Genomic DNA, 23144 nt, shown 5'->3' with positions numbered 1-23144 from the left:
GTTTTAGAGTTGTTGTATCAGTTGCTCACTCTGTTAATAGTCAGGGTTTCCTTTGCTGTGATAAGACATCATGACCAAAAGCAGCTTGAGGAACAAAGGGTTTATGTCATCTTACAGCTTAATGAACAGTCTGTCATCCAGAGAAGTTAGGGCGGGAACCTGGAGGCAGGAGCTGATGCAGAGGCCATGGAGGGGTGCTGCTTACTGACTTGCTCCTCATGGCTTGCTTGGCTTGCTTTCTCAATATATCCAGGACCACCAGCCCAGGGGTGGCTCCCCCACATCAATCATCAAGAAAATGCCCCACAGGCCTGCACATGAAGTAAGAACTAGCCAGCACAACCTTCTGGAAACAGAATTGCAGATTGTTTTTTGTTTTGTTTTCTAGGCTGACCTTGAACTTGTGATCCTCCTACTTCAGCCTTCTTCATGTTAGTTAGGATTACAGTTACGAACTGCCATGCCTGATGTATTTGATTCTGTAGTAAATGGGATTATTTTGAAATTTCTTCACTAGACTGTTCATTATTAGTTTATAAAAATGTAATAGTGTTTTGTCTATTACCTTTCATCCTGCTGCTTTATCGAATTGGTTTATCATAGCAGGTCTTTCCTTTTGTGTGTGTGGAATGCATAGGAGGTTTTCTAAAATTTTTTTTCCTCTTTGAGACAGGATCGTGTGTGACCCGGCCTGTTCTGAGACTTGCTGTGTAATTAAAGATGACTTTGGATTCCTGATCTTTCTCCTTCTGCCTCCCGGGTGCTGGGATTACAGGTGTGGGTTACCATTCCTGTTTTGTGCGGTGTTGAACCCAGGGCCTTGTGCTTGCTCAGGAAGCACAGTATTGACAGAACTATGCTGTCAGCACAGGGTTCTCTATGTATAAAACATGATCTGTGAACAGAGTTACTCAGTAGTTCTCCCCAGTCACCGAACTAAGGCAGGGCCTCTCTCGTTCTGCCCTGCTGCGTACGCCAGGCTGGCTGGTGAATGTCCTTGGTGACTCTTTCTCTGCCTCCCATCTTGCTGTAGGAGTGCTGGGATTGCAGGTGCGTGCCACCACGGGCAGCATTTTTATGAATGGGTTTCAGGGCTGGGATTCAGGTATCCAGGTATCCAGCAAGCACCTTATCCTGCAATTATATCAGTTGCTGTTCCATTACTGTGATAAGACAGCGTGACCAAGGCAGCTTAAAGAAGAGAGAATTTGTTTGAGGGGAAGCATACGGCAAGTGGTAGGTGGGCATGGTGGAGGGGGCAGGAAGCCGAGGCTGTATTTCTAAATGCAAGCAGGAAGTGGGATGATTAATCCTCAAAGTACACCCCATGTGACATCCTTTCTCCAGCAAGGTTGTGCCGCCTAAACTTCCCCAAGTGTCAGCAACTAGGGGCCAAGTGTCTAAATGTCCAAGCCCATGGGGGATGTTCTTATTTAAACCACTACAGCTGATGAGCCATCTGACCAACCCCCTTCTCTAGTTTGGGTATCTTTTATTTCTTCTTCCTGCCTAAGCACTCTGGCTGCAGTTACTGGTACTGTGTTAAACACAAGGGGTCAAAGTGGAAAAGTAGGCATCTTTTGTCTTGTTCTTAACATGATCTGTTAGCTTTGAGCATGAAGCTGTGGGCTTTGCATACGGAGTTTTCTGGTATTTTGATTTGTTTGTTTGTAAAGACAGGGTTTCTCCTGGTAGCCCCAGCTGTCCTGGAACTTGCTCTGTAGACTGGGCTGGCTTCAAACTCAGAGATCTGTCTGCCTCTGCTTCCTGGGTGCTGGGATTAAAGGTGCGCACAACTGCCCGGGTCATATGGAGCTTTTATCATGCAGAGGAAGTTTCCTCCTAACCTCACTTTGTTGTTATTTTAAAAATTAAAAGACGTTATTGCCACGGCCATTGCTTTCTAGTTTCAGCTATAAAATGGCTTTGAAGACTGACTTTGCTTACTTCTTAAGGAGCACTTGGCTATTCTTCTGCAGACTCTGTTCTTCCTCCAGCCTGAGCTTATACAGTTAGCTGACTGGGTGAAATAGGACAGCATCTCTATCTCCTTGCTTCCCATAATTCACTCCTTCTTTGATCAAATATAATCAACCCCCAGAGAAAGTGAAAGACAGCTTTGGATGACTATGTTACAATCTTGGTATCTGGAGGTTGCAATTTTGGCAAATCTCTTCATGAATTACGGACATAAGCCTGCCCTTTTAGAAGATTGCGGACCTCAAGGATATTGAATTTGTGTTTGAATAAGTGGACCATAGCTAAGACTAGGATGTGGGTCTCATGGTATCAGTTATTTCTCTTTTTCTAGGTATTTCTGTGTTTCTCTAGAAAATAAAAACTATTATAAACCAAGTGGGGAACAACATTGGAAGCACTTAAGCAGATGGACATCAAACACCATGAGAGAAGTTTCCAGAGCTTCTCAGTACCCCACTTCTCTCTGCTCATTGGAACTTAGCCCTTTTGCACACCAGCAAGGTTGAAACCATGATTAACAGAGTTTTCTTGGCTGTGATTTGTCTAGGGAGGGAGGCAAGAGTATTTGAGAGTCATTGCCCAACAGTGGGCTTCCTCCTCCCCTCTTCTCACCCTATCAGAAATGCAAGCCCTTCCATTTTGTATTTTACCTTGGTAGCTATTTGTCTCTATTTCCTATAGACTGGATATATAAATTCCAGACATGTGCTCAGCTTAACAAAATCCTACCACAATAAAATAGTTTAGCCGTCCTTGGAGTTTGTTATAATGGGATTTTACTTGTATTGCCCTGGCTGGGGAGAAAAGTAAACTTGTTAAAAAGAGGAATGTAATATGGCAGACAGGGAGGAAACAGATGGTGTGCTCTACCTCTGCCACTTGGAAAATACATCACTTATTTCTAGCACTTTCTTTTGGGTCCTAGAACTGTTTCTCTTTTGGGGGGGGTGGGAAAAAAAAGGGTTTCTAGATTTTTTTTGTTTAAAATTCCAGACAGAGACATGGGGGGAAAGGCATTACCTTCTTGTTGGTTTAAAAACCTAATCCAGGTTAATTTAGTACCTTACATTGGAAACATTGTTTCTCCTACAGAAGTAAAGAGACCAGCATGTTTGTCATGATGGGCCAGCTGCCGGGGAGGCACCTCAGAGACACCCAGCGCTCATGGAGGGTTGTGTTGTTTGTATCTTTATTTTAGAGTCTGGGCCCAGAGTCTGGGGGGAGTGGGGTATAACAACTCCACTTCAGGAAGTAGACAAAACTCAGTAAAACATGAATGTCTTGCAGGGGCCTTGATGGATGTCTGTAGGAGCTTGGGAACTCACTGTCCTCTGAAAACGTGTAGAAGTGAGTTTAAGGCGAAGGCGAAGAACCGGTTCTAGCAATAGGAGGAGCCTGGGGGAACAGGAAGAAACGAAAGCTTTAATCTGAGGAGAAATGGATGAACAACTCCACACGACTAGGCATCCCTGTTGAAGGGTGACATTGGGGTGTCATGGAACCATAGGCTGAGCCCAGGCTGAGAGGAGGGCTGGGATGCCCTTGTGGGGTGTCTAGCCACATAACAGAAGGAAGAAGTCTTTTCTTCCTCTCTCTTCTCTACACCCCACAACAGGACTGAGTCAGGGGTGGGAGATAGGTCTGAGATACGAGGTACTTGTGCATCGCCAACATTCTAAGATCTGAGGGATGCTACAGATGTTGGAAGGACTGACCACTGGGCTGAGGCAAGCTAAGGGTGTGACCAAAGGTCTGTAGTAACCTGTTTTCTTCTTCCTTTATGACTTGTAACCCAACTATCTTTAAAAAAATAATGTCATATTATTGCTGTTTCAGTTCATGGAATAGAGAAAGGAGATGTTACAGTAGCAAAGAGCTGGTGGTACAGGCACCTGAGCAGTGAGGCATCCCGATGTACTTGGTGAGGTCCATCTTCGGTGTCAAGTCCTTCCAGCCCAGGGGACCACACAGCTTCCCCTTTTGGGACGGCTCCAGTTTGCCTGGGCCTAGGGTCTTGGCACAGGTCCTCACGTTCCCTGCCTTTAGCTTCTTCTCTTCTATCTCGTTCTTCAGCTTTTTGTTCTCCTGCTGCAGATGGACCATTACATTGTGGAGGTGACTGTGAGAGGGAGAGGGAGGTGAGGGAGGCAGGCGGGCATTTGACATACTTGGCTCCTGGCTGGAAAGAACCCAGAGGGTGTCACAGGGGAGGGGCGAGGAGGGCCTACCTTTTCAGGGCTGGGTAGGCCCTGTGTCCTATAGAAGCAGCTTAGATCTTAGATCTGAGAGGAGGACCCAGGCAAAGGACTACTCTGCCAGCTCTAGGCCTCTTGTCTATGTTTTTGATGGGGACAGTTAGGCCTGCTTTGTCTGGGTTCATGGGAGGATTCAGTTTGACAAATGGTAGAAATCAGAAGAACCAGAAGGCGGCTCTGGACACGTCTCACTTTGGATGCTCATAGCTTTGCCTGGGAAACTCTCTCACCCAAAGCCAACACCCTGCGTCTCTCTACTCCCCTTTTTGAAGAGGAGAAAGTACAGGGCTTTTGGCCTAGGTTTCTTATTCTCCATTCACAGTGGTTCTGTTCTCCCCTTCAACCCATTATCCAGTGTAAAAGCCCAGGGTGGAGCTTGCTCCCAGCCAGGTGTCAGAGACATGGACATTCTCAGCCTTCACAGCAGAGCTTGAGGCAGCTGCTGCTTGGCCAGCGTTGCCACATGCAGACTCTCTCTAGACCTTCCTGGAATGTCCAACATGGTAGTCTCTATGTTCCCTGGAAAAGCTTGGGAATCCCCATCCTAGGCCGTGTCGCTGCCTGAACCTTACCACCTCCAAGATTCTACTTTTAGATCCTCTTTTCTTCACCTCTGTTCTCAGGGGACAAGCCTTTGACGAGGTGGCGAAGCAGGGTCACAAGGGAGAGTAGAACCCTAAGTACAAGGGCCTCAGTTTCCCGAGGACAGGGTGAAGCAGAGGAACCTTCAACCTGGAACTTCCTGCCTTGAATTGTTCCACCAGAGAGCCATGGCTTCCTTGTGTTTTCGTTCATGGACCTCTTTTTCAGACACTTAGTCCCTACACATGGCCTGTCTGCCACTACTCACTCCTTTATTAATGCCCTCAGCCTCTGAGAAGTCACAGGAGGTGAGCGGAGGAAGGTGGGCGGTCCGTCATTGTATTGCCATTGAATTAAGGTCCAGTGTAGTCAAGAGGCATGCCAGTGTGGCAAAGGAACTGTTTCAGATCTCAGGGTCTGTCGGGATCTTTGTCCCTCACCCCCCGCGCCCCCCCCCCCGTGCCATGGGCCGATCCCCCTACAGAATGTTAATCAAGTAGGAGGTGGTCCTGAGAGTCAACTGTCCAGAGAGGAGGACTTACTCCTTTTCACCAGTCAGCTTGGCAATGTATTTAACCTGTTCTCGCAGCTTGTTTCCCAGTTTTTCATTGGCAATTCTGTAACAAAACACACAAGGGAAGAATGAGGGCACTGGGTCTTCCTGTGCAGCTTTTCCCTAGAGAGAGAGCCTTGTCAGTCACTAAGGACTCACATTCAGATGATGTGTTTGTCTGCAAGGGATGGGGTTCCACCTGAGAGGTTGGACCCCAGCTTGGGTCCAGGAGGCTTGTACCTCATGGAAAGGGCCCTGCATCAGGTGCTACTCTGTTGCTATGTTGCAGGTTTTGCAAGACAGCCTGGAGGGGTGAGACTGCTCTGTCTGACTCTGGGTTCTTGTGTGTGAGTCCTCAGGCAGGCCCTTGTGTCTGGTTACTGTGGCTCTCTGGTCTCCCTGGCCTTGGGACCCTCCCTACTTCTGTCTCAAATACGTACTTCTGCTCCTTCGCCATTTGTTCCACGTTGCTCATGATCTGGTCATTCTCCCGGTGGTGCCTACAGGTTTCTTTGGGCGTTGGCTTTGAAGGCAGGGAGGACGGTTTTGCATACAAGAAGGAAAGGAAAAAAAGGCCGAGAACACCGACCCATACCTCCCTCCCCCAAATCTGGATTATTCTCTCTCAGAAAAACAAACAAACAAACTCTGCTGTCCAACCTGAGGCCAGAGCTGCCACCACATGCAGGACCTGTGTCACTGTGTCACTGTCATAGCAGTGACACCTCCGAGGAGGTGACATGCATGGCAGACAGGTTCATGTATAGTCATGATGCTCAAGCTAATGGCAGTGAAGTGACTTTTTCTAGAACAGGAGTGCTCTGAGCTGACATTGCAGCAAACAGAAGAAAAGAACCAGGAAGAAGAGCTGCTCCTTTTTAATTTGAGCAAGGGCCCTGTGGCCACCCAAAGATGTCCCCAAGACTTCCAGCCATGAATGGCCCTGCTCCGGTTGCTGGGATGTATGACTTGTCTGGAAAACCATTTAACCAACTGGATGGCAAAATCTGGCAGGACATGTTCAGAGGAGGGCAAACTGGGGGGAAATAAATGGAAACTGAAGTAACTGAGTCTTTTGCTGGGACAGAGCTTAGTCTTGGTTAGAGGTGACCCAGAAGTATCTAGACTCTGTTCCCTGATGCGTAATGCATGCACATTTGTGTGTGTGTGTGCACATACGTGTTCACAAGTGTCTAAGTGTGTGCATGTGTGTATGTGTGCATGCTTGCATGTATATGTGGGTGTGCGTGTACCTTGTTTCTGGCATCCCCAAAGACTACCCAGTGGGGGAGGGGTGGAGAGGAAGCAACAGAATCCAAACAGTGCTCACCTCCTTCTCATCTGCAAGGAGGTTCTCTTTCAGGGCAGCCATTTCCTCCTGGAATTCCCGGAGCTGTGTCTCCTTCGCTGCCAGCATCCTAAGGTCACTCTGGTGCTGCCTCTGCCACTGCAACACCTGATTGCTCATCTCCTCCAGTTTCTTGTCAAAGGTGTGCACCTGCTCAGGAGTGCAAAGTGAGGGGGCGGGCAGGGGCAGGGCCAGACAAGGAGGAGAGTGCCCTCTCTACCCTGGAAGATGGGCTGGGGGGGGGGGAGTTGTAGGGGTGTGCTTTTTATTTCCTGTGACCAGCAGAGGGCGCCCCTGCTCTGATCTTTCTGCCTGCCTGTCACTTCAGAAGCGGAGAAGGTAGCGTGAACCCAGCAGCCAAAGGGTAAGGCTGAGTGCTACATAATTCTGCCTGCAAAAGGTGACCTTGTGGACTTCTAACAGGAAGGGAGCCCAAGCGCGCCCCCCTTCCCCTGGACTCTCACCTCTAGCTCACTCTGCTGGTGGAAGCCCTGCAGTTTTTTTAATTCCATATTGAGCTTTTTCATCCTTTCCTCATAAGCTGTGATTTCATCTTCCAGCTGAGCGTTCTTCTCTTGGGTCTGTTGCAAGCTGCGCTGCAGGTTCTTTGTCTCGGCGGTTGCATGAGTGAGCTTTTAGCAAAGACAGAGTGGATTAGAGTGGCCTCCAGGGCCCTTGGTCTTCTCTGCTGGGTCTTTAGTACAGAAGGTTCCAGGCCCTCTCTGTGGTGGTACCCATGGTCAGGTGGTCCAGAGGGAAGGGTGAGGCATAACAGGTGTCTTTCTACACCTCCCTTCCCAGTCTTTCACCCCACCTCATTCTGTTTCCACTTTTTCTACTTTTATCCACAGGTCTGTAGACATGGCCACCAGAGATGAGATGGGGCATGGGGTTCCCCTGACTATCCAGACTTTGGGAAAAACCCTGTCTGTGAATCAGCAGTGAGTGGGAAGACTGGTTAGATATTACCATCTCTGCCACCCTACAATGAATACAAGGACAACAACATATAAAACTATGGGAATGTAGACCTTCATTGGGTAGACAGCCCTGTCCAGGCAAGGGTTAAAAAGCACTGAAGAGTGTCAGTCGTAGAAGAAAGAGACTCCTTCCTTGGCTTAGAAGGCATGGCCTCACCTTCTCCAGGGCCTGTGTTAGGTCATCTTGGCAGGTGCCCGACTTCCGTACAAGGTCCTCATAGGTTTCTTTACTGACTGTGTTCTGAAAATAGTTCTTCTCCTTCTGTATGGCCGAATCCAGCTGTGTCTGCAGAATCATGATGGAATCTTTCTGGCGGGATATCTTAAGGGAATAAGAAATCACTGTCAGGGCTGCTCCTGGCGTGCATAGATGCGTGCCTGTAGGGGGGAGACCAAAGCTGAGCACATTCATGCTCAGATCTCCATCTTTCTAGGCCGCCTCTACACTCTCCATCCACGTTTCCCTTTATGGCTACCATATCACAGTATAAAAAAGCGCCTGGACCTGCGAAGTACACGAAATGTGTTTTACAGATACAAAGATGTCTGTCCAGGCTGGAGACATAGCTCAGTTCATACCGTGCTTTCAAGGACTTGAGTTAGAGTCATAGAACCTGCTTTAAAAAGATGGGTCTCAGGGCTGGAGAGATGGCTCAGTAAAGACCCAAGTTCAATTCTGGGTTCTCATATGGTAGCTTACAACCATCTATAACTCTAGTCCTGGGGGATCTGCTGCCTTCTCTAGCCTCCACAGCCATTACATGCATGTGGTACACAGACATACATGTAGGAAAACCATACATATATGTAAATTTAAAAAAAAGATGCTGGGTATGGCAGTATGCTCTTATAATTAATCCCAGTCCTGGGGAGATTGAGACAAGTAAACTCTCGGGATTCACAGGCCAAGAAGACAAGCCTATTTGGAGATTTCTAGGTTACTGAGAGACCATGTCTCAAAAAACCAAACCAAAAAACAAACAAAAAGTGAGATGACAGATAAGGAATTACCGGAAGTTGTCTCTACATGCACACATATATGTTCATGGGCACCCATGTGCACCTGCACACACGCAGATCTAGAACCCAACACACAGATCTAGACCATAGAAATGATACAGCATTCCATCTATCCAGCCCTGCATGTGTTTTGTTCATCTCCACTTCCTTGTTGGACCTCAGAGCCCAACACAAAATAGTCATGCAAAGGTCATATAATAAACCTTAAGTTTTTGGTCAAATGAAAAGTTACACTGTCTACTTATAGAGTCAAACATTGTATTTGCAAGGGGGTCTTACTGAACAGAGTTTTGGCAGAAGGGTGTTAAACAGCTGCATCTTAAACCTGGCAATGACTAGACCAGAGTTAAAGGCAGTTGAAATGTGGAATCACACAATGTGACTGAAGGCCAGGTTCTGTTGCTTATTTCTCGGGCCTTCAGTCTTTTCTTCACAGGCTTGGAACTTTTCAAGTCTTCCACATGGAGTTTGGGATGACCAAATGAGATGATGTATGTAAATAGGTTTTGTAGTGTATCAGTCACCATATGCATGTGAATTACTGTGAATGGTGAGTCATCTTCTATCTCCTTGTAGACTTTTAAGTCCGGGACAGAGATTTGTTTCTAAGTCTGATAGCAGAAGGGAACTCCTAAGGATGTGTAGCCATTAAGTCATCCTTGATTCCCTGCTTTGTCCGTGGTCGGTCCATCAGCCAGTCTTCTCTAGTGCAACTCTGGTCTCCACATCCCCCTAACAGGTCTCCTCACAACTACGCTTCCTTCTTCACCCAACACATTTCCATCCATTACACAGAGTTCCGTGTGTCTCATTCCTCTGAGGAAATCGCCTCAACGGCTCTTCATTGTTCTTCAATACAGCTCACAATTTCTTGACTACACCGGCCTGATTTTCATTTCTTAGATTACTTTAAGTAAAGAGAGACATATGAGACACAAAACAGGAGTCAAGCTAGGAAAACAAAGAGGAGCCCCAACTATGATCACGTCTGCTATGGCACTGAGCTAAGGAGAAAGATGGTATTATGTTGACAGTAAGAAATCAGCACTTGACAGGATACAACACCTATACTGACAAACCTCTTAGTGACCGAGGAGCTGAAGGAAGTAAGTGAGGATAGCACCAAGCCCGCCGGGCACATCGTACTGAAGGGGATGCATGGCATTAAGAGCAAAGAACGAGATGCCTGCTGGCGTTGCAGCAGCCCATCCTCACACTGAAGATGTGGTCCAGTGTGATAAGGCAAGACAAATAAAACAGAGATAAATATCACAAAGGAATACTTAGAGAACTGTGTTGTTTACAAATGATTTGACCATCTTACTAAAAATAACAAAGAACCGGATGGTGTGGTGCATGCCTTTCACCCCAACATGCCTTTAGGGGTAGAGATGGAAGGATTATAAATTTGAGCATAGTCTGGGCTAGTGAGACCCTACTCTCAAAATAAATAAGTTCGTGGGCCTCGTGTAAGAAGGCCTGGGGTTTGATCTCTAGAGCTGCATCCGTATGTAGGCAAGCGCACTCCTGTGAGAATAAAGTAAAAGCCGATCATAACTTATAAGTGAGCTTACTAAGATGTTCACAGAATCAATATATACACATGAATGAGGCTTTATATTGATATTAAAAATTATAAAATGCAGAGGGGACATGAGACCGCCAAATAAATTCGAAAGCTCTTACTACATATTTTTTTCTTGTTTTCAAGTAGCAAAAATTCCAAATAGAATATAGAATATTGATTAAAGGAAGTACATAGTTAGAGAGCACACTTAAGCCCATTTCTAATAGCTACTATTGATTCAGTGAATCTATCACATGTATGGGAAATGCATTTTCGAAAGTTGAACATAAAAAAAAGTTGAAAATGCTCACACACCAAAAACCAAACCAAACTTAAAAGATCAAACAGACAAAACCAACCAAACAAAAAGCCCACAGATCCCGTTGACTTTGGAGCCGAAGGATTCCGATGTTGGTGCTCTTACTTCTAAAATGAACATGGCTGTCTTTTGAGATCAGGCTCATACTGAACCTTTCAGCAACATTCCTTAGATGGAAGGAGGCTTCTCAGGGAGCCGAGTGACCGAGACCTCCAGATTTGCTGCTCCAGAGGACAAGACTCCAAGAATGCCAGTCCCTGTGACCGTATGCTGTGTAAACTCAAAATTAGCTAATATTAATTACCAGTGCAAGGTCAGTTCCCCAGTGGTCACATCACTGCCAGCTCAGACATATGACTTTTGCTACCACAGTGAGTCACAGAGTGCTGTTGGGAAAGCTCAATTTAAGCTTAGAGTCATCCTGCAATTTCAGATCTTTTTGCATTATGAAAGATTAAGAGATGCCTGGGTTTTCATTTGTAGCTCAAGAGACTGGTCGTCTAAGTACTATGTGTTTTTTTTTCTTGTCCAGAAAGGTATAATATATTCCTCTGGGGAAAGCATCACCGTGCGTGCTGGAGAAAAAGGATGTGCATTGGAGTTGGATGGTCCAGGTTCAAATACTGGTTCGTCCCATCACTAATTAGTGGCTGTGGGATTCAGCCTTTCTCCGCTTTGTGAAAGGGGATCACAGTGATGTACACTGTTAAGAGGGAAGCAGACGGAGGGCACATAAAGAGAGCGAGTGAGTTCAACAGCAGCTTCTAGAATATGCCACAGCCCTGTGCCTTTCATCTGCATAATGAAACACGAGCCGGAATCGTATGGCCCTCTCCCTGTCACCTTTCTTTTTGCTTTCCAATTAGGTTTGAGAATGTTCTCTCTCAAATGGCTCCAAACAAGGAATTCAGAGTTCTTTGTCTAATTTACAACGTTGGAAGATTTGGTGGAAAATTCCCGGTAAGTTGGGGCATGGGTTCCCCAAGTACCAAAAGAAACCTATTACTTATGGAAGAACCTCCCCCCTTTCCCTCCAGAAACCAGGGTCTGTGGCCGCCTCCCTCATCCATTAAAAGACATGAGATGAGCTGTCGGGACCTCAGTGCCTGTAGCCAATAGAGGCAGAGAGAGGAGGACAGGTGTGAAGTCGGGGGTCCCCCTTTGGGGCTGCCTCTGCTCACCTCCATGTTGAGCTCTTGGATGACTTTTTGGGAGTTGTTGTATTTGTTGAGCGAGGAGTCCAGGTGTGAAGAACAGGAGTTCAGCTCCATCTGGAGGTTTTCCTTCTCTTCTTCCAGCTTCCGCACATGCTCCTTTGCCTGTTCTCCCATTAAACAGTGATGCCCATCCCGACCCCGGACAGGTGTTAGTCTGCAACGCCTTCCCTCCCCTCCCCTCCCCTGCCCTGTGACTCCTCAGTTCTCCCCCTTCTCCCCTTCTTTGCACCCTCTGCTGAGCCCTGAGCTCCCTGGCTGTCTGCCTGCCACCCTCTTGGCCCTGCCTCCATGGTCTAATCTTCCCAGGTCCTCTCTCTGTCTCTCACCATCTTCTCTTTCTTTTTCGATTCCTGTCGCAAAGCTTCAATCTCTTCCTCTAGTGCTTTTTCCTGCTCCTTGCTCTTCTTCAGCTGCTCTTGTTTCTCCTCCAAGAGCCCTTTTATTTCCCGAAGTTCCTCTTCTAGCTTGCCTATGTGGTTTGTTAGCTCTCTTTGCTGAAGGGGTGGGGTGGGGGGGGGAAGACAGTTCCATACTATTATATTTGGCAAAAGAAATCCAGACAGTTCTACACAAAGGAGGGGTGGAAACAAAAGTGAGGGTGATTTCTTAGCCCCCTCCCCCCACCCACCCACCTCAGCAGATATGGTAGGAACATCTGCTTTCATGATCTGCAACAACTTAACTAAACCAATTTAGGTATGGGTCCAGTTGCTACAATGGTGACCCTTCTTGCCCATTTAACCAACTCTTCTTTGAATAAAAAGCAAATCTTAGAAGAGCACAAAAGGGATGTGTTGGGGATCAGAGACTTTCAACTGATGGACAAAGACAGCCTTGTGATCACCATCAGAAGACCTGTAGAGACTGGGGATATAGGTCAGTGGGTGAGCATTTACTACAAACAAGCTGATGAACAACCAGCTCTGGAGGTTTGAATGAGAAGGCCCTTCATAGGCTCCAGAATTTGAATACCTGGTCCCCAGCTGTTGGCACTGTTTTCAGGGGAAGGCTAAGAGGTGTGGCCTTGCTGGAGGAAGTACAGAATGGGCTTTGAGAATTTAAGCCCTTGTCCTATTCCTGCTTGGCACTTGTGGTTTATGTTGAGACCTCAAAGCATCCTAGTCCAGGCAGCATGCCTACTAATCCCTCCTACCCTCCCCATCCCCTGCCACGCTGGACTTGAACCCACTGCAACATAAACCCAAACATGCTTCCTTGGTCATGCTGGTTTATTACAGCCAAGTAACCAACATGACAATCTGCATTGTCCTCCGGTGATTTTTAAGCAGCATCTTTGAAAACACTTACCGTTGGCCATGGGAACTGGTTCCTAATTGGCTAGCACAGCAGTCTTAACACGGATTCTGGAAAGTTATCAAGACTACTTGGGCTGAGGCAGGTCAGGCTGCCTGCCTGCTCTCTCACCTTTTGCCCAGAAACCTTGGCACCATGAAGCAGCTCATCTATTTTTCTCTCATTTTCATCCAGTGTCTTCTGAAGCAGCACATTTTCCTTCTCTGCATTCGAAAGCCTTCTCTGGCCTTCACTGAGTTCTGAGTTCAGCTCCTGTAACTGTTGCCTATAGCAAGGCGACCACAGTAAGAGCTTCAGGACTTGTGGTGATGGGCTGTGGAGATGGTCCCACCCTAGGGCCTGCCATCTCACTATTCCCCTTCTGGGCAGCTGCCAACCAACTGGGCAGTGGTCCAGGGGCTGGGGCTGGGCATGGGGCTGGGCTGGGCTGGGGCTGGGCATGGGCCTGAGACTGGCACCTGTTGCTTTTTCGTTCCTCTTTAGTCTCCGAGGACTCCATTCGCAGTGTCTGCAGCTTGATCTGCAGGTCCTTAATGACATCTTCCTTCTGCTTGTTCTGGAGAAGGTAGTTCTCGATTTTCCGATGAGCGTCCTCTAGGTTGCTGGCAGTCATGTGTGCTTCCTCCTTACACTGGGTTAGGTTCTGATCTGAAGAAGCCAAGGAGGGCTCCATGTAAGAGGGAGCACATTGAAAGCTTGGTCAGGACTCACTGAAGACTTAATTCTTTTATTCTGTGACATACTTTGGTTCTCTGCCTGTCCTCACCTCTCCTGATACCATCAGGAGTTCTGCCGAACTCTCCGTCTTCAACAACCCTTTAGCTATGGATTCCTCCCCCGACTAAAAATGAAATGAATTGCTAGAAACTGTTCAGCATCTCCTGTCATTAGGGACGAATCCCAGTCCTCAAGGAGTTTAGTCTGGTGAGTACTGTGATCACCCGTCGTTACAGAGAATACAGAAATGTTATGTGTTGATTTATTTATTTTCTTGGTGCTTGGGACCAAGCACATGCAAAGCACACGTTCTACCACCAAGCTATATCCTGGCCTGAGAACTCTGCCACGTTAAGCTCACCTTGCCCTTGGACTCAGCCACGGCAGCTGTGGATGGATTTATGAGGAGGGATGGGGCAGTGTGAGCCTGGGGTCTCACCTGACACCTTCAGCTGCTCTCTGGCCTCTTCCAGACTTTGCTTCAGCTTCTGGGTCTCGGCCCGCAGGGTCTCGGCGTCGATTTTGGATGTGCTGTGTCTTACTTCCTGAAGGTTTGTGTTCAGTTCTTTCGTGGTGTGCTGTAGCTTCTCCAGCTCCGTCTCTTTCTCCTTGAGGGTGTTCTGCACCTGTGCCAGTTTCTTTTCCAGCTCTTGCAGCCTCTCATCCTTGTCTTGGAGCAACTGAGGGTGTCAGAGGAGGGATGCTGGGAGAGGCCCAAGTACCAGCCATTGGTCCCATTACAAGTCATAATGGGATCTTTGTGCATGCCACTGGCATGCTGTGCTGGGATATCCCAAGAAGCTTCTATCTGTGCTTCTTGGTACCATTTTGGGTTCCCTGAGGTTGTTTTTGTACTGAAGTAGCCAGGTGGGAACTTTCAGAGTGCAAGCCAGAGCTACCTGTGTTCAAACCCCTTGGCTGGCTCCGTCCTTACTTAGAAAAAGTCTTTACAGCCACATCCCAGGAGGCTCATGGTCTGGTCTTACTTAGGCTACCTTGTCTGGCTTGGCATCCAGGAACCCCCCAGCCCTTCTCAGCTTCAGCTAGCCTCCCGGACCTGGAGGGTCTTTGTGCTTGCCGTGCCCTCTGTCTGGGCTGTTCTTCCTTAAGACCCCCTGCCTTCAGCTCCCTCTCTGAGTATTATGCTATTGGGTCGACCTGGTAGTTCCATCCCTTTGTTCCAGTCTCTGCCCGGTGTCACCTTGCCAGAAAAGCCCTCAGTTACAACCCAGTAAAACAGCCACCAAGCTGTTTCAGGAATTTGTCAGTCTCTGCTGCAGCTCTTTCAGGATTAACGTGTTAATTTTGTTACTCACTGGCACCCATCTATCTCCCTGTGCAACGTATGGTGTGAGTACCATGAGGATGGGGTGGTGGCATGATTTGTGGTGTGTGTGTCACTGTGTTTAGCATATAATAGGCACTCAAGAGTGTGGAATGAATGCATCTATAGACTCCTTGCTTCTTTTTTTTATGCTCCACTTTTCTGGATGATTCTATCTTGACTGGTGGGATTCAAGCTGTATCTTTAACACAAGAGGTTTTAATGATGAAAAGTCAACTGTGTTATTTTTCATAGCTCTGAGGAGAGTACAGGCTTTGGATTGTGCTGACCATCAAGGCATGAACTGGTTTCAAAGTCTTCCTGTTCTTGGGTTTTCCAGGAACAGGTTTAGAATGATGGTGATAGACCTCATCGGTTACAGCGTGGCTCCACTAACATCTCATAGACTTCGATTTACATATGCAAAAGATAATTGTGAATTTGTGTGTGTGTGTGTGTGTGTGTGTGTGTGTGAGAGAGAGAGAGAGAGAGAGAGAGAGAGAGAGAGAGAGAGAGAGAGAGAGAGAGAGACTGCAATGTGGGTGGTTTGTTTTTGAAACAGGGAATCATTAGGGAGCCTAAGCTGGCTTTGAACTTGTAATCTTCCTGCCCCGGCTTCCCAAATAATGCTGGGATTGCAGGCATACACACCACCATGCCCAGCTTCACACCCAGTTTTCACTTGTTATTGGAAACACCAAAGAAGTTCTCTGAGGGATGCCTGGCCGGAAGAGTCCTTGGTCTCTATAATAGCTGTTAGCATTCTGTCTAAGCTCTGCCCCACAGTTACCTGGCAATAGCCAGGTATGCCTGGCACTAAAAATGGGACTTCTTGTCCCCTCATTGCTCTCTTTTCTTTCTCTTCTCTTGCTTCTCCTCTTCTCTACCCTTCTTCCTCTTCTCTCTCTCTGCCCCTACTACCCTCTTAACTCCCCTCCACATGCCCTGAATAAACTCTATTCTATACTATACCATCGTGTGGCTGGTCCCTCAGGAGGAAGGGATGCCCGACATGGGTCTGCCGGAGACATTCCCCTTCCCCCATACCTCACCACACTGTCATAGAACATACCCCCCGCCCCTTTATCTTTTAATAAACGTAACATTGGTGCTGAAACCTGGGACACCTCTCTTTATCTTTTTATAAATGTAACAGTAGCCACATAAGGCAGAGAAGCTCCTGGCCAAGACTGGCTTCACACTTGCCCCCTTGGCTGTTCCAATGAGGACTCACAAAGGGCTAGCTCACCTTGTCCTTCTTCAGGGACAGCTTCTGAGACTCTGTGTACTGTTGCTGCAGATCCTGCAGCCGGCAGTGTAGGAAGACATTCTCCTTTTCCCTCTTCTCGGTGGCGGATGACGTCTCTTCCCGTAGCCCATGGAGGTCTAGCTCCAGCTTCATCATTTCTGGTGTGGGTAAGACAGCACTGCTTACCCATCAGAGGCCAGGTGCCCTCTGGCTCCCCAGCTACGGCTCACAGTCCCGCTTTACCCTTCATGATCATTTTCTTCTGTTCCGACACGGCTTCCAGCTCCATGCGCAAGTCCTTCACTAGGTTCTGGTATTCCTCCACGTGCAGGCACTGGCTGTCTTTCTGCTCTTGCAGGTGCTTTAGGATCTAAGTGTTGGAGGGGAGCACAGCAGAATGGGAGGGCAAAGGAACTGACCTCCTTCCTCCCTCCCTCCCTCCTTCCCTCCCTCCTTCCCTCCTCTTCTTCCTCCCTCCTTCTCTCCTCCCCTCTCTCCTCTCCTCCTTCCCTCCTCCTCTCTCTTCCTCCCTTCCTCCTTTCCCCTCTTCCTCCTTTCTTCCCTACTTCCCTCCCTCCCTCCTTCCCTCCCTCCCTCCTTCCCTCCATCCCTCCTCCTTCTCTGTCTTTCTTCCTTTCCTTCACTTACCTTCTTCCTTCCTTCCTTCCTTCCTTCCTTCCATTCATGTTTTCTATTTTTTTAGTGTGTGCAGGTGTGTGAGTATGTGTGTGTGCAGGTGTGTGCATGCAGTTGTATGTGTGCAGACATGTGAGTGTGTGTATGTGTGTGCGTGTGGGCATGAGTGCATACTTGCCAGAGGTTGATTTCTGGTGTCTTCCTCAATCATTCTCCATCTTATTTATTTATTTATTTATTTATTTATTTATTTTTGACACAGGGTCTCTCACTGAATCTCACCCACTTGGCTACACTAGTTCCCAGGATCTGTCTCTGCTTCCTTAGCCTTGAGATCAGCCATGTAATTTCATATTCAGTGTTTCCTTCAAGTGCTTGGTGTCAAAGTCAGGCACCCAATGCTTGCATAGCAAGCACTTTTGACTCAACCGTCTCTTTAACCCTTGGAAGGTTGCTTTCTTAAAGGCAAAAGGTCCATAACACAACCGCCTGGGGACAGACAGCAGAGAAGAGAGTATCAAGAGGCCAGTGAGTGGTTGGAGTTCCTCAGGGGTGACGAAAATATTTCTAGACTCAGATGGTAGTAACTGTTGCCTAATCTTGTGAGTATCCTAACAACCAATGTGTTCTATCTCTTAACTCATCTTAAGAGGGAACGAAAGACTTACCATGCTCACACAGAATGCCATCCTGGCAACAATATCTGATGGAGTTTCCAGCTAGGAACCATCCTAGGTACCAGGGACAGTAGGGCATAGAACACAGACACAGATCCTTGCCCGGGGAAGCTGGTCTTTAGCAGTGAGAGACAGTGATGATAACAGTGACCTACAGAACTGACCAGAGGTCAGTGAGGGCCGTGGAAGAGACCACAGAGCAAAGCGAACACGGTAGTGTGCACAGGGTATGGTGGGAAGGGCATGCGCCGCCTTTGTGAGGAGGATGGTGGGTTGACCTCATTGGGAAGGGGATCTCCATACTGGGAAAGGCATGCTGGAGTACCTATAGGAGAGCTTTGGCACAGAGACTGGTGGGTATGGACAAGGAACTAGATGGAGGCCAGATGGGAGCCTCAAGGGGTCACCATGGGAACAGTGGAGGAAGAGTGGGAAGAGCTCGGGTCTATCCCATTGTGCTGGATGCAGAGTTTCTTCAAATATTTCCCTTCATTCTAAAGAAGGCATTGCCTTCCCAGTGCTGAGGAGGCAGCGCGTGAGGCAGTGCCTGGCATCCAGGGTGCTGAGGGGATTGTCATGTGATTTTTAAGTCAGTAGGGAGAGCTACAGCATAAAGACAGAGGTGACAGCTGGAGAAAGGCCGAGCAGTCACCCAGTGGCCCTGTGTGGGCACAGTGGCGGTTCAAAGACTTACTGCAGCCCATGCCAACAGGGGGAAGGGGAGGATTTTGGGAGAAGCTGATGTGCAGAGAGGTGGGGGAGGGAGTTTTGGGTAAGAAATATGAAGTGGGAGAAAAGTTGTTATGGTTAATCTTTATGTCAGCTTGACAAGATTTTTACAAACCTCTGGGCATGTCTATGAGAGTGTGTTCAGAAAGGGTCAGTTTAAGATGGCAGACCTACTGGGAATGTTGGGAATGTAAGGTGAATGCAAAGGAGAAAACAAGCTGAGCGCCGACGTTCATCTCTCTCCACTCCCTGCCCCATGCTTCTGCCCTGCCACCACGATTCAGTGCCGTGAGGACACATGGTTACATCCTTTCTTCCTCAAGGTGTGCCTTGCCAGGTATTTGGTCACAGTAATGAGAAAAGTAATATATAGTTATATATATCCACCCCCCAGTGGCTATCGATGAGATGGTGTTATGTAGCTCTGAGACTGAGACATTTCACTCCGAAGGGAAGCCTCTTAACACAGAAGGTAAACAGCTCAAGACAGCTTCTGGATGGCAGTTCCTGAAACTAACCGGATTCATCAGGCCCCACCCTGCCAGTGAAAGTAAAAGTGGCAGCTGAGAAACACTCTTAGACAAGACAACCTGCATAGGTCTTGAGGCCAGACCAGCCTCAAGCTTCCTGGGAGAAGCAGAAGGCAGCTGGGGTATCTGTGTAGATCAACGGAATGCCCTGGGAAGGACACTCTCCAATCTACTGAGTTGCCTGCAGGCTATGCAGTGGGCTCCAGGTTCCCAGCTCTTGTGAGCGGTCACCCATGCTGGGGTGGGCTTTGGTGACCAGCTGTCTTTGAGACATTTCTGCTTCTGTAAGTCACCCCTCACCCATATTCTGTTAAGTAACCCTAAGAAAACCCAGCCTGACCTTGGTGGTCTCTGCATTTTTGTCAATGGTTCCCTACTTGGACTGAGATGTCCAGATGAGATATCTCCCTAGGAAAAGTCTTGTCACACAACAGGTGGTGTGGTAGGTCTGAATGTGACTGCCACCATTCAAACAAACAGGGATGACATTCGTTGTCTCAGGGATTATCCTCATGGTACGGTCATCTGACCTTCTGGCACTGGAAAGTCTTGAAGAGTCTGCCTAACCACTAGTGGAGCCCTTAGAGAGCTTGTGTGCTGTTGCTTTTCTTAGCCCCTTCTCTGTTCTCCTTCTTCACAATCCTTCTCCATCCAGACCCCTGCAAGCTTGCATGAACTCTCCTCCATATTACTCAAGCTGGCCTCATCACAGACCTCATGTTTAAGCATGTTTAAGCATGGCAGATGTAAGAACTCACCTTCAGGTTTATGCTTTGATGAACTACTGGTTCATTAAAAATGTGAGATCTGTTTACAGTATTGTTTTGGTAGGGCTCGCCAAGATTACACAAAAACAAAACAGTTGCAAACCATACTATCAAAATAATAATGATGATGATAATGATGATGATGATGATGATGATGATAAACCAACCAGAGAAACCCAGAAGCAATCTCCCTCAGTCTAATCCCACAGAGAAGCAAAGGAACCCCACCTCTGTGATGTCTTCGCAGTCTTCTGAGGAGGTAGGGGGATGCCTGTGGGTGGCTGTGTAGGAAGCAAATTCAGCTTGTAATTTTATCAAAGCCTCCTCACGCTCCAGAACCTGCAAGAGATCGCAGGCCAGTCAGGGTGAGAGATCAGTAGCACACACTCATTTTTTGCAGTGGGCTCTTCCCTGCAGATAGATTTTTGGTATAACTTGGGAAAGAGAGGGAATTACACTCTTAATCTTCATCAGGTTGTTTCTGTCATACGGAGTGGGTGGCTTCACATCTGTCAGTGGCCTCTTTTTGGATCCTTTCTGCGAACTTGGCATGCTTTATGAGGTTCGCTTTAGGGAGCGGCCTTAGGGGAGGCTATGGGAGATGTGCCTAATGTACCAGTGGCAAAGTGTTTGATCGCTAAGGAAGTTTCTTGTGGAAGAGTGAGTGAAAACAAATACTTCAAAGAAAATTAAGGAACATGAAATTTGTGTTTGCCATATCTCTTTAGAATATCGAACCGAATATGGTGAAGCCACAAAAAATATGATCAAGAGGTAGGGTCAAACTTATCTGACATTTGAGAAGTGTTGGCTAAAGGGATTTGGTGACTCCCCCTCTCCCTTCTCATGGCTCTGTGGGGGGTCTGGTAGGAGAGTGTTCCAAACTGAGGCTTGTACCAAAGAGTTGCTGCAGGCCAGTTTATTCCGGAGCTCCTGGATTAGGTCATCCTGTTCAGAAACCTTTTGCCAAACTTCAGACAGTCTCTTCAGGGTCTCCTGATGCTCTTGAATCATGCACGGAGAAGTGTAGATGCGAACCTTCGAGTGGTCACCTTTGTTCTCAGGGTCCTGGGACATTTAAAAATAATGAATTGGTTTGTTTAGAATTTTCAAGTCAACTTCAGAGTCTCACTAGATATTGCAGGGTATTTGATCACACTGTGAACCTAAAGAATGGGCTGTTTACCGAAAAACAAAACAAAAACAAAACCTGTTTCTAGTGAGGCTTCACTGGAATACAGACAGGCTCTTGGAGCACACCTTTAATTCCAAACAATGAAGGTATAGATTGTAGAAGGAAGCACCAGTTTTTGAAAGTGATGTCTAATTGAGAGGCAGACAAAGTGAGGAATCAGAGACAGATTTGACAGAATAGGATACGCCCAACTCTCATGAGAAGAGAGGGGAAAGGGAAGCTATTTGAGGGGCAGTGAAGAGAGGAAGAGAAAGGAAAGAAGTGTGTTTACAAGGACAGTTGTACAAAGACAGGCCACAGAGCAAGAACAAGCTAGACAGAAGAGAAAACAGATGAGCCAGAGAAGGAGAAGGAGCTAGAAGATTAGAACAGATTTTCAAAGTTAGTATCAGGCCAAGCAGAGCATTTTAGGAGAGGCCAAGAGAAAGAAGCCAGATTGGATCAGTCAGCTTGGAGAGGAATTTGATCCACAGCAGCTGAGTTGAACCAGCCAGCCAGAGATCAGAAAGAACTAGGAAGGGTGAGCTCATTCAGCAGCAAGTCTCAGAGGCTGAAAACATTCTAGGCCTAGATAACATTGTATGGAGGGAGGCTAGAAGTTTCCAAGCCTAGGCCTAGGCTAGCAGACCAAGGCAGTAAGCCTCAAAGACAATTACTACAGGAGAATAAAAGTTAGTTACAAGTAGACTTATGTCCTAAAAATGTGTGTTCACCTTTGGTTAGCAGAATGTCCTTGTCAAAAGAAAAATAATCAGCCAGAGCAGACTCAAGATGAAAGTCTCCAACAGTCCTCAAGAGCATGCATCTGTGTCTTCTGTGACTCAGGTCCCTCCCCTGTGACACCTTATGTTACCACTGTTTTTGGTAGCTGTGAATCAATGTTCCAGGCATGTCTGTGTGCATATCTGAACAGTTCCCTTTTTACAAATAAGTGTCGCTGCACAAGGTTTTAATGATGTGCTCACGTGACAATTTGTTGAGTATATTTTCTATACTATTATTTGTAGATCTGTCGTATTCTCTCTCTCTCTCTCTCTCTCTCTCTCTCTCTCTCTCTCTCTCTGTGTGTGTGTGTGTGTGTGTGTGTGTGTTTATGTGTGTGTGTGTGCATTCTTTGCATGTGTGCATGCATGCACATTTATGCATGTGTATGCTCATGTGTGTGGAGACCAGAGGTCTCAGTAATTCCCTGGTTTCCTCCTCCCGAACCCAGAACTCACTGGTTTGGCTGGACTGGCTGGCCAGCAAGCCCCAGCGATTCTCTTATCTCCCTCTCCTTGATGCTAGATTACAGTAATACTTTCAAGGTTGACTTTTTTATGTGGCTCCTGGGAATCAAACCTGGGTCATCATGCTTGCAGGTTAAGTACTTTGCTGAGCCATCTCCTCCAAGTCTATCTTATTCATAAAATTACTTTCAAATTAAATATCACATTGTGTCTGTCCTCTCTCTACACCGTGACCTTGCAGGCAAGAGTGCTTCGCTTTGACTCCCACCTCTAGCCCTGTACCCTCTCCAGTATTCAGGGAGGACACAAAGTGCACATCTTTCTAGGACTTTTATCTCTGCACTCACATTATAAATGAATCTATAGGATAATGGGTTGTGTTGGATTTGTAAGACATAACAATGAATTTGGAAACTTAAGATGTCTTAGAGATTTATGGTACATGCGCTTCCGTTCTTCTGTCTTGTTTTAAAATGCATTTGGCTAGTTTCTTGTTGATGGGCATATAGGCTATTTGTAGCTCTTTTCTAAAACGAAGTTGAGCTGAATATTTTGCACATCGATCTTTGAGTATCTTTGAGTACCTTTTGGCAAATGTGCAGATTAAACTCCTAGAGTTGGGATTGTAGTCTATGGCCCAAACTGAAAAACACATATGTAACTGTCCCTCGAGGAGGCTAGAACACTTGACACTCTCATCAGTAGGACTGTTTGCCAGGATGTTGTGTGTGTGTGTGTGTGTGTGTGTGTGTGTGTGTGTGTGTGTGTGTGTGTGATGACCAGAGGAAAACTCTTCAGGGGTCACCTTTAGGAATGTGTCCCACCTCCTTTGAGACAGGGTCTCATTGGCTGAAGTGGCTGGTCATCAAGTCGCAGGGATCTTCCCGTCTCTGATTTCCCAAGCTGGGAATGCAGGCAGGCACCACCACACTCAGCCTTTTTACAAGGGATCTGGG

The 23144-nt window shown here is 47.2% G+C and overlaps 1 protein-coding gene across 1 annotated transcript in view; it reads right to left on the bottom strand.

The window, feature by feature from the left end:
• Nucleotides 1–3840: 3840 nt before the first annotated feature.
• The window catches only part of PMFBP1 (polyamine modulated factor 1 binding protein 1), a gene marked incomplete at both ends in the record, with an annotated part of 41989 nt that continues 22685 nt past the window's right edge, over nucleotides 3841–23144 (bottom strand). Inside the window, 15 exons of the mRNA XM_080937137.1 lie at nucleotides 3841–4099; nucleotides 5360–5434; nucleotides 5811–5914; nucleotides 6701–6868; nucleotides 7183–7350; nucleotides 7856–8020; nucleotides 11786–11923; nucleotides 12148–12315; nucleotides 13247–13400; nucleotides 13594–13783; nucleotides 14292–14532; nucleotides 16426–16583; nucleotides 16669–16795; nucleotides 19993–20103; nucleotides 20662–20832. Coding sequence (XP_080793263.1) covers nucleotides 3841–4099; nucleotides 5360–5434; nucleotides 5811–5914; nucleotides 6701–6868; nucleotides 7183–7350; nucleotides 7856–8020; nucleotides 11786–11923; nucleotides 12148–12315; nucleotides 13247–13400; nucleotides 13594–13783; nucleotides 14292–14532; nucleotides 16426–16583; nucleotides 16669–16795; nucleotides 19993–20103; nucleotides 20662–20832 — 2397 coding nt within the window. The remainder of the gene's footprint in view (nucleotides 4100–5359; nucleotides 5435–5810; nucleotides 5915–6700; nucleotides 6869–7182; nucleotides 7351–7855; nucleotides 8021–11785; nucleotides 11924–12147; nucleotides 12316–13246; nucleotides 13401–13593; nucleotides 13784–14291; nucleotides 14533–16425; nucleotides 16584–16668; nucleotides 16796–19992; nucleotides 20104–20661; nucleotides 20833–23144) is intronic.

Source organism: Micromys minutus, assembly GCF_963924665.1.
Source record: "Micromys minutus genome assembly, chromosome: 24".
Taxonomy (NCBI): domain Eukaryota; kingdom Metazoa; phylum Chordata; class Mammalia; order Rodentia; family Muridae; genus Micromys; species Micromys minutus.
This window is presented reverse-complemented; position numbering and strand designations above follow the sequence as displayed.